Below are 10,784 nucleotides of genomic sequence, written 5' to 3'. Positions count from 1 at the left end.
CCCCCCCCCACCCCCCCCCCCCCCCCACCCCCATGACAACTGACCAAAACATTACGTACATCTGCACATTGTAAAGAATGGCGGACCAAAAATGCCAAAATTAAAAATAAAAACAGTTATATACCGTTAAATACAATTCAAAAATGAAACAAAAATAAATAAATTCTAGATATAAAGAAAAGTAAAAATAAATACAAAAATAAACGAGATTAAAAAAACATGTGAAATACAAAATATGTAAATATAAAGCGTTTTGATCTATTGACTTTTAATTTTATGTATCTATTACTACATTAATTTTTTATCTCAATTTTTATTTTGTATTTATTTTTACTTAGAATATATATATTTTTTTTATTTTGGCATTTTTGGTTCTCCATAGTAAAGAGACCCAGTATGACAACACTGCAAAGCACAATATCATAAAATAGCCCAATGGATTTATAATACATTTATAATACTGGATGCCGTGAAGCCAGGGGTAGGTAGGCAAAACCCTGGTTCTGGTCCTCAAAAACCGCAATCTGGCGTGTTTAGATGCCTCTCTACCCCTGCATTAAACTGTTAAGGTGTACCTAATGTCGTGGTCAGTGAATGTGCAGTCTGGACATTAATGATTCATGTCCAGATTCAACAGTTAAGGCAAATGACCCATAACATAATGCTACAATGGCGCAGACATGAACACCAGCCTTCTTACCACTGGTTATTTTTTTAGCTGCCGAGAAGGCTTCACAATCCTCCGTGTGCGTTAACACGATGGCAACTATTTTCTTGTGCGTCAGTGGCGTGGTGTAGTTCTATCCCTGGGCTGGTTGCTGTTGGTTCAGTGCTCGGCGGATCCTCCTCCTCGCTGGTCGTCGACTCATTCACTTCTGCTGCATCCTCACCCCCTGCGTGCCAGCCAAGGGAATTATCTCTCTCTTCTCCGCTGCAGGTCAGGGATCCCGCGGATGAGGGCTTCCAGTAGTCGCAAATCTTAGACTGTGTGAGAGACATGATTTTGTTTGTACTAAGGATTTTTGATGGCGTAAATGTTGTCAAAGTACATACGACAACTTTACATGGAGAGGCTGGATGCGCTGGTGGATCATCTGCCATTTGGTGTAGATTCTGGCCAGCAGATCCTTCACCTGGCAGCGCAGACAGATGTGCAAAATACATGTCAATAACCAAGTATGAAAAACTATAAGGACGCAATAAGCGTCTAACATGACACTCACCTTGCTCCTGTACAGACACTTTTCGCTCTCTCTGATGTGACATATGACGTGAGCTCTTAGATCAGAGCTGAGCGTCAGCAGATGCTCCTGGGGGGGGGGGGAATTAAATGGCAGCATGCCGGTGTGAATGTTGACACTAACTCAAATCGAGCAACGCTCGTACCTTCTGATGGGTCGGAAAAACGTGGAAATCGGAGGCGACGTTTGTCAAGGTCAGCAGGCTGTAGCAGAGGTAGTAGGACTAGAACACAAATGTGAAGGAAATTGGACTTTTTAATAACTTGGAAATACATACAGGCATATCATAATTGAACAGAATGTTCAGAATGCGTATCATTCAGTGTATGCAGGCCCTGGCCACCAGGGGCAGTATAACAGAGACATACGGCTTTACGCGAAGACCTATGGTTGGTAGCCTTCATTTTTTTTTTTTTTTAAGACCACAGCCCCGTCTAACATAAAAGAAGTGCTTTGGGGGCTCTCTCCTGGTTTTGATAGGCAATTATAAACCTACTCTTGATTTTTCCTATTCAAGACAGGGTTCAGTCACATTCACGCTGTTAATGGTGAAATTAACCAGTGTTGGACATTGGAAACATCAGGTCACCAACAACACAACAAAAGCTCATTCTATTTTGCTTTTTTCACACTCTTTGTATGACAGGTGGATACTGGATAGTAGTTAGTACTTCTTTATCGTCTCAATAGTTTGACTGAAAAATGTGAGAACTTTCAACTGTGCTAATGCACAACTTGACTACTACAACTCTGACTAATACAAGCCTGCACGCTGACCTGCTGATCCAGGAACGTCATGTCTTCCTCTGCGGAACTCCTGCTGGAGGTGTTGAGTATGAAACGGCGGAGGGAGGCCGGTTGCATAGCGGCCACGTACGGCTTGAGTGTAGCGAGCTACGCGTAGGACAGACAGACGGATTACTGACGACACTGGCCACAACAACATTCCGCTGAAATTAAAGAAGAGAAACGACAACCTTAATTTCTTTCCCAGTTGGCCGATAGCAACTCGTTCCGTCTAAGAGTTTTGAGATCATCGAGAGACTAAGATGCTGTCGCAGACATCTATTGAAAAAAAAAAAATAAATAGTAAATGGACAGCATGTCAGAATCATAATCAAAATCAAACCTCTATGGACAAACTTTCTTACTTTCCGCGAGCGTTGTCAGGCAGCAGTTGAACCAGAACGCACATGTTGTGGTGGTCATCTGTCAGGTCGGTGAGGAAGTGGCACAGCCTGGGGAGCTAAATGACAAACACAAAGATTAAGCACATTCGCAAAAATATTGCACTTGGACACAATAGAAATAATACTCCTAACTCCTTCTGGTGTGCAAGTATGCAACTGACCATTGCGTCCCACTCCCTGATGTTGCTCACTATCTTATTGAGCAGCTCGTTAATCTCCACGCCGGCCAGGGTGATGAAGTGAGTGTCCAGAGCCACTCGAGCCATCACGGTCAGCAGCAAAAGCAGCTCATAATCGCTGTATACCTTTGGACACATCGTCATGCAGTATGACAGGTACTGGAGAAAAAGGAGAGAATGAGCTGTGGTCTTAAATGTGCTCAAGGACAGTGCTTGAAGTCAATTTTGCCCTCTGTTATCACCTTCATGATGTTGTTACAGTTGTGTTCCGGGAACATGTTCCATTCCTTGGTGCGTGGAGGGCATTCACTTTGAATGTAGACATTCCTCCTGTTTCCAAAACACACACACAGTACCTCAAAAGCTTGTACAACACAGTAAATTTACTGTCTTATTAAAATAAGTGAAAACACAGCCATTAACCCAATGACTCGCAGCCATTTTCACAGAAGCAATCCCCTTCACTCTCGGCTGTTTTACTGGATTTTGACTAATTTTGAAAGGCCCACGGAATATTGTTTTCTATTGCTATAAAAACATGGAACCTACCGAAAGAAAGATTAAAGTCTCTTCTTTCATCAGGAAAAATCTGTTTTGCAGCAATTAGCATTAGAATATAGCTAATTTTCAGCATTATTGACAAATCTATTTAGACTAGTGAGTTATTGAGCTCTTTTTAAAACATAGCTGTGGTTGATCCCTTTTACTCTGCTGCCACCTGCTGGCCATTTGTGTAATAACCACCATTTCTTCAACCATTCTTTGCAGTTGATGCATCAAAGCCATATGTAAGCTCTAGCATAAAAAACAAACAATATATAAATATGTATTTGGGAAACTTAAAACTTTTAAATAGAACGTATTTATACGTTTTGGGGAGCAAATGAGTTAATGTCTAAACTGTTACAAACAAAAGTGAGTAAACCCCTAAGTGAAAAAGTGTCGGTATATTTAAGAGTGAGATAAAAACAAAAGAAGACAAAATAAGAACACAAATTGTGATAGAGAGCACAACTTACAATAAATCTCCCTCTGTAAACGCAGGCTGCAAGTTTTCAAATGGGAACAGTGTCACAAATGCGACGCCCATGTTCATCAGCACCAAGGTTAAGTCAGCCAAAGTGGGCACCCACACAGTAAACGCACTGTTTTTGTTTTTCACTGAGAAAAGGCAACGACAAAATCAAGTTAGGGCATGACAACAACTTACGGTGATTGTGGGTATTAATATTATAAAGGGGTGTTATAAAGTTTTAAAAACTGGGCAGTTTTGGAAAGGTATCATATCCAAGCATAAATATTAGGGGTATCAGGCATTTAAAAATTTTCATCGTAATTAACTAAATTACTTCAATGGTTAACTCACGATTAAATCGCTAATTTTATTTATTTTGAAACACAAACAGCGGGGAAAGGAAAACGTACTGACCGATATTATAGGCAGCCGAGATGGCGATGTCACAGAGAGCCTGCAGCATCTCTTCAGACAACATCCTTTCAGAATGCACGGACATCATCTGACAAGAAGAAAAATAGGACTTGGTGATTTTGTGCTACAGTAAATCATTGGAAGTGTGAGAGGGGCCCGACCTTGAATAGGAAATCGGTGACTTGAGTCGGGCAGGGCGACTGAGACCCGTAAGCTTCCTGGAACAAGCGGTTTTTCACTTGCAGTTTTAGCTGAGATGGGCTCGACCTGGCCAAAGAGATAAAAGAGGAATTTTGTGAAAAGTAATTATGTTGCATGTTGTCAAATACATGTGATAACCATGCAACAGAAAACGGGCTGAGCTCCTGGCTACTCAGCAAAATATATTGCAAGAAACATTCTCTTTAGCGTCGTGGATGAGTTGGAGCAGATCACAGCTGACATTGGGAGGGAGAGGTTGGGTACATTCAATTGGTCACCCACAATCACACAGACTACCAACCATTCACACTGACAATTTTGCGTCTGTAATGAAGATAACGCGCATGTTCTGGAATGTAGGCGTACGGAATCTCATCTTCCAATCGACTCAATTGTCAGTGGACCTCTGACTGCTTTTGCCGGATTATAAGGAATACGGTCTTCTTGCATCTACGTAGGTCTGGTAGTAGGAAAATTAGCTGGTGGTGGATGCAAATAGCGGTTAACCTCGCTAGATTTGGTTGTCCGGTATTTACAGATTTCAGACGTGAAAAGCAGTTTACCAAAGAAGTGTTTTCTGCTTTGGACTCTGCGGTTTCACCCTGTATTGTCTGAGCTGCAGAGAATCCTGATTGAAGATCTGGCCAAACTTGTCAAGGTGGAACACCACTTCTCCGGGAGGGACCTCCCTGATAACACTGTATTCCAGTGAGTAGCGCTGCAAGAATTCCCTGGAGGGGAGAGAAAAAAAAAAAAAAAAAAAGTGTTGATAATCATCAAATGAAATGATAACGTTTAACAATACTGTACTATGTTTCAATAACCAATTTTCCACAACCGTCTCACCATCAGCCTGTCTATTGCCTGCCACATATATTAGCGTTAGCATTTGTTTGTGCTCTTCATTACAATTGCGGCTGAGCAGGAACGCAACCCAGCTGACTGATCCAGATGACCCAGAAAAAAATATAAGTGACTAGCGTCCATTCAGCTTGTCGTACCGTTGTTCGCTGGAGCCCTCGTCGCGGTTCTCCTCTTCATTGTATTCTGCCACTCCCAACAGCTCCTCGTCGCACAAGGTACGAAGCTGCGCCTCGCTGTCTTTTGCTCTGTCGGGACACAAATCATGGTGACAAAATGTTCACACTATTTTTATTTTTTTTAAATAAATATACCTAAACATTCGAGTGTTGCTTACTTTTTTTGGGTGTCTATCTCTTTCAGCATCTGGTCCAGGTTGTTCCTGTAGGAGCCTCTACTGATGGTTGGTTGCTGCAGAAAATACATGTATGCAATCCAAATACTTTACATGTTGGGGGGGCTTGAATACATTGGGGGATGCTCGTAAAAATAATGCTCTTACAGCTTCAGCTTTCAAGGCATGGCTGGGACCTCCGGGTGTGCTCGGCTCTGAGAGGGCGGCATCCTTGTCTGGTGTCAGCGGGATCTTGGGAAAGTGATTCATGATCTCCCTTAAAGGCACCAGCTGCTCCTCCTCGCTGCTTTTGGATGTCTGGCTTGATTCCAAATCGAAACCAATACCCAGGCTCAGGTCCAGGTCCTCATCCACAGAATCTGTTTCATCCGCGTGTGGTCTGTGCCCTTCGCGGCTCTTAATGGGAGGAGAGCGGGACCAACAGGATGTGGAAGGTTTCTTGGCTTTCTTTTCTTCGTCATGTTTAAGGCTCCCATGCGTCCTGTGCCTGCGTGCTGGAAGTTCAGCATAGTCTTTGGATTTACCACATGTGGAGTAAAAGGGCTCAATATCTTTAATATTCAGCCTTACTAATGACACATAGGGCAAGGAAATGTTCAAATGTTTTGATGAGATGGGTAATTTTATGGAGCAAGTAGATCCCGAGTTTTCACCCTTACTACAAGAGTTCTCAGAACTTTTGATTGTGGAGCTACATCCTGGTGTTTTTTCCGCCGTCTCCTCGTCTATTTTGGTCTTGTCGGCCTTGCGCACGGGGCTAATAATGACATCTGGGGTGAACAATTCGTCATAGTCATTGGGAATTGTCCTTCTCCGGTGGTGGAGTTTGTTACATTTTGCCGGCGGAGTGCTGAGGGAGCAATTTCTCTTGGAGGGTGATTCATGAGGACTGTTGTGAGTCTTGTGTTTCAGAGTCCTGACCGGGGACTCTGAAGAAACGTGTTGGGGCTGCCAAGGAGGGCTGAAGTGAGGTGGATTTATGTTTTTCGGCTGGACTTCAGCGTTTACTTTATTTTCCCTTTTGTCACACGTCTCAAGTGCTCTCTTGAAAACATCTCCATTGTCGTTGCAAAGGGATCCCAATTGGATAATGTCACCGTGAGTGGAATGTATTCGGAGCTGCCTTGCCCCTAAAAAAGTGTTTTTGGTCACAGTAGGTTTGGACGGCATGCAGGGCAACTGGACAGGCTTAGATTTGGGCGACGAATCAAAGCATGTAGCTCGTTCATTTGGAGTTTCAGACAGCTTCAGCATGGGCAGTGACGCCGGGAAGGTCCTCGGAGGGCTCCTCAGCGGCGGCTTGGGAGGCTCCACTCGGACGCAGGACTTCTTGGCACCGGCGTCGTTGTCCTCGCTCTCCCTGCGTCGTTTCTGGAAGGGGCGGTCCAAGGTCACGGCTGGCCACTTCTGAAAGGGTTTGTGACGGTCCAAGCTCTTGGCTGAGGACAAATAAAATCCCACATTTCTTTTACGAATATGGCGGCATAAATTTTTTTGTCTCTTAATACAGTGAATTCGGTTTTTCAAATGGATGGTAGGTGCCAGGTTATTTAGATTAGTTTTTTTTTTTATGTATTATAATTCAATACATTATAATGAATTAAATATATCTTTAAGCTTGCATGCATTGCTTTTATTTCACTGATTATTTTAAATGATAAAACAAAAAAATGAATTATTGAATGATGAATTAATATAAAAAATAAATAAATATAAATTAAATGAATGCAACAAATATTATAAAACCGATGATAATGTTAATGGCCCATGATTAACCGTCTAAGAACAACAGTAGCCCCTGCTATTCATTGAAAACGTCCCTATTTGCCTTTTCTTGTGGTTCTTTCTGATATACAGAAAATGTCACAAAACGGCACCAAATCCTTAGCTAATAGCAAATTAGTAACTAATTGGTGTTAAGGAAGCATGTAAACGTAATGTATAGCGCTGGGTTATCAGCGCAAATTGATTTTCGACATTTGTGGCTTTTACTACTGAAATATTACCTGGACTGGATTTTCCGCTTGAAGGTGTTGCCAAACGTTCCTGTAAGGTTCTTTGTACGGTCGCATTTTTTTCTGAATCAGACGCCGGACTGGAGTTATGCTCTCTCCTGATGTCACCTGAGCGAGTGTGAGTGCTTAAACCTTTATTGGGATGGGGAGATATACCATGGGAAATACTTGGTGACTTGTCCTGCGTCTTGGCAACTGCGGACGCAGTGACTGGAGGTCGAGGTTGCAGCATAGCGCTCAGCTGCAACCCCGACAGATACTTTGCGTGCTCCGGACGGTGCGACTCTGATGAGCGAACAGGCGTCAGATGATAGGACAGCTGGTACGGTGAAGTCGGGCTGTAGCTCTGGCACACTTCGGGGCTGCGGAATGGCAACATTCTCCTGGGAGGGGCTACGAGGCAGTTGTTGACCTGAAAGGGTTTCATTGGAGTTTCTAGAAGAAGAAAAAAAAATACATGAAATTATTATTCTGTTTTTTTATGTTGCTGATGCTGAGTTTTTTCCCTTCAAATCTATACTGTGCTCCTCCCTTTCCCCCTCCCCCTTGCTTATGTTTTCCTTTTGTATCTTTTGAGAACTGGGGCACAGTTTAGGGTGAGCCGTCAGGCTTCCCATTCGGTCTCTTTCTGTTGGTCATTGTTTTTATGTCTCTTCTTGGGTGGGTTCTAACTGTAATTTCGTTGCAACAACATGACAATAAAAACCATTCTGATTTGAAAAAAAATGTATTGGGCCTCTCTGACAGTGACAGTGTAAATTCAAGTGCTGTAAATGCATAATTTGTGGTGTAATTTGTGCTCCAATTATATTGAAGCTATCTGTGCAGGATGAGGGAATTTTACAGTAGTCAGTATCTAAGTAAGTACCTCTTTGGTATCAACAGCGTGAGTCTTACCAGGTTTCTGGCCAAAGTTACTTCTCATTCACACAAAACACACCATGAAAATCAACATGCAAATCAAATAACGAATCATGTGGGAAATGTGATCCATGATAGAGTCCAATGGAACCTCCTGGATGCTCAGGACATTATGAGCAATACAATTAATCAGGCTTCTTCAACTGTCAGAATTTTAATCCTCCATGTATATTTGCAATTCATAAAGAAAATATTTCTGGACGACAATAAAGAAAGAGAAATTGGTGTATTTCTTTGACCCACCTTTACTCCTCGGGGAATAGTATTCCATATTCTTAAATGTCCTACAAACAGAAAACAGTTGATGTTAGCAAAAAGTAGAAAAGGTAAAACAGTATACACACAGGAGGTCTGCAATAGTGGTTAGAGCGGTTGCTCCAAAAGTGCTAGGTAAACGGGTTACAATCTGGCTCTGTACATTTTTTAACTATGATTTTTTTGCAGCATACACAAGTAGTAAACGAGCAATTTTGTTTCACGTGTTTATTGAGGAATTGAACAGTTATAGAACAGTCCATATTTAAAGAAGTACAAGACACCAACACGATTGCTGCATTTGAAAAGATGCAGTGTGTCCTGCTGCTTGACAATTTAGGCTTAGGCTGGTAATGCCGACAGCAGCCTATTTTCGGTGGTAAAACAAACCGAAGATTCATGAAAAGGCACAGAAGTGGGTGAAGCTAGGAAAGACCCATGCCCCGTGTCTAACTCGGTCCGGCGATTGACTATACAGTATAGATCAATTAAATCAGAGCTTTTCACGACCGGTCATGGCAAAATATCCACGGCAATAAAGTAATAAACATGCAAGTGATGTGCAAGTACTATTTATGTTCAGCTCACTTATGAGGCATCATTCTCACATTCAACACTGAAGTATCGGTGACTTTCAGTGTGTGTGTGGTGGGGCTTGTTCTGGTAAGTGATGTGGGAATCACATAGAGTTGACGGTTTACTCTATTCGGAATAAACACCCAAACAGCGAATACGTTAATTTATCAGAAAAAAAAATGGCGGACAGGGGGAAAAGGAAAAATGTATATGCAAATAATTCACCAATAATAATCATAGTAATACTTTTCTCTGGACCTCAACATACAGTAACTTCTCTGGTATGATATTTACAAACAGCAAACGGGCATGAACTTGTTTATATTATTTTTATGTATTATTTTTACGTATGTTTTTGTCTTTTTACTTAATTTCCTGTTTTTATGTACAGTACATTGGCGTCCCCTGCGAATCTCTCAAACGTGCTATTCAAATAATGTTGATTGGTTGATTAAAGGTCACAAGACTCCATGTTGTGACGGTTTTGCATGGTCAATATCAGCGTGCAACGGCAACAACCGCCGTATATCAGCAAATGTTTGGATTTGGAGCATTCGTTAAATAATCCTCAACAGATATTTGGCGTTCTAAATAACGCACAAACGCGTAAACTAGCAACTTACGAACCTTCGACTTGAACTTGCTTAGAAGTCATTTTGTTTAATCAAATTCACGACACACCCCACAGAAGAAAACAATAATGTGTAATTGCAACCAACACCGGCCAATGGGGAAGTGTTCTTTGAAGCTAGCGTAAGCTTTAGCCAGTAAACGCTATCACGAGACCGCTACGTTGGCAGTTTTCAGAGGTCCGCACGCGTACTCACCGACTATCTCCTTTATTTTCCGCTCCATTTTTCATTTTGAAGGTAAAGTAGTCGTTCGTTATCGTCATGTGACAACGGCTGCAGGCTCGGAGATACTGTTGTCCCGCCCGAAGTCATCTCGCAGCTCCTTTGCCCGCATTGCATTATGGGCCTTGTCGTCTTCTTCCGCGTTTTCGTCTTCTTCTTCTGCCTTGTGTACATTCCTCGTGTGCTGACGTAATGATGGAAGGCGACGTGCCTGCCAATACAATGCTGCACCCTGCAGATGAATACCGTGTACTGCAATTTAGTAGTTGTCACAAACGTTTTCTTGTTTTTCAGATCAGATTCTTGTCTCCGCTGTTGAACGATGGAAAGACACAATTGTCCTTCGTCTAACCCTTTTAATGTCCCTAATTTCTGAGCTGCAGATAAAACCGCTGCTGTATTAAATAATCATTTTCGTATTCATTTTTTTGTTTTTCCAAATTCAGTTCATATGTATATGTATGTATATATATATAGCTTCAGCTTTAAAATTCTTTAAAACTATTTTTGTCATCCTTCCTAAAAAATCACATTTTTTTTTTAAATGAATGAATGAATGAATAACTATACCTACCCCAAAATAAAAGAACAAAAATGAAGACAGAGAAGCAGGACATTTTTACTTTCACTTTCAGCCAATGACATTACACATGAAGCAATGGCAACACTTGGCAGACAAATAGTTCGTAAATCCAAAACTGGGAAAA

The 10,784-nt window shown here is 41.8% G+C and overlaps 1 protein-coding gene across 2 annotated transcripts; it reads right to left on the bottom strand.

Annotated features, from left to right (window-relative positions):
- Positions 1-436: 436 nt before the first annotated feature.
- slf2 (SMC5/6 complex localization factor 2) lies at positions 437-10,202 on the bottom strand. Of its 2 annotated transcripts, none has more exons than XM_077494881.1 (19): positions 10,051-10,202; positions 8,636-8,676; positions 7,463-7,906; positions 5,604-6,895; positions 5,439-5,512; positions 5,242-5,349; positions 4,804-4,971; positions 4,201-4,306; positions 4,040-4,127; positions 3,630-3,771; positions 2,853-2,940; positions 2,593-2,769; positions 2,393-2,487; positions 2,219-2,306; positions 2,019-2,135; positions 1,387-1,464; positions 1,224-1,310; positions 1,065-1,133; positions 437-984 (listed from the first exon to the last, which is right to left on the bottom strand). In XM_077494881.1, exons 1-19 carry the CDS (start codon positions 10,116-10,118, stop codon positions 733-735), a joined length of 3,582 nt encoding a protein of 1,193 aa, XP_077351007.1. In that variant the 5' UTR covers positions 10,119-10,202; the 3' UTR covers positions 437-732. The 2 variants fall into 2 exon arrangements, with proteins under 2 accessions (XP_077351007.1, XP_077351008.1); XM_077494882.1 differs by having other exon boundaries at positions 5,439-5,508; positions 5,606-6,895.
- Positions 10,203-10,784: the final 582 nt, after the last annotated feature.

This window comes from Festucalex cinctus, chromosome 14 (assembly GCF_051991245.1).
Source record: "Festucalex cinctus isolate MCC-2025b chromosome 14, RoL_Fcin_1.0, whole genome shotgun sequence".
Classification (NCBI taxonomy): domain Eukaryota; kingdom Metazoa; phylum Chordata; class Actinopteri; order Syngnathiformes; family Syngnathidae; genus Festucalex; species Festucalex cinctus.
The sequence above is the reverse complement of the archived record's forward strand: the minus strand, read 5'-3'. Positions and strand labels throughout refer to the sequence as shown.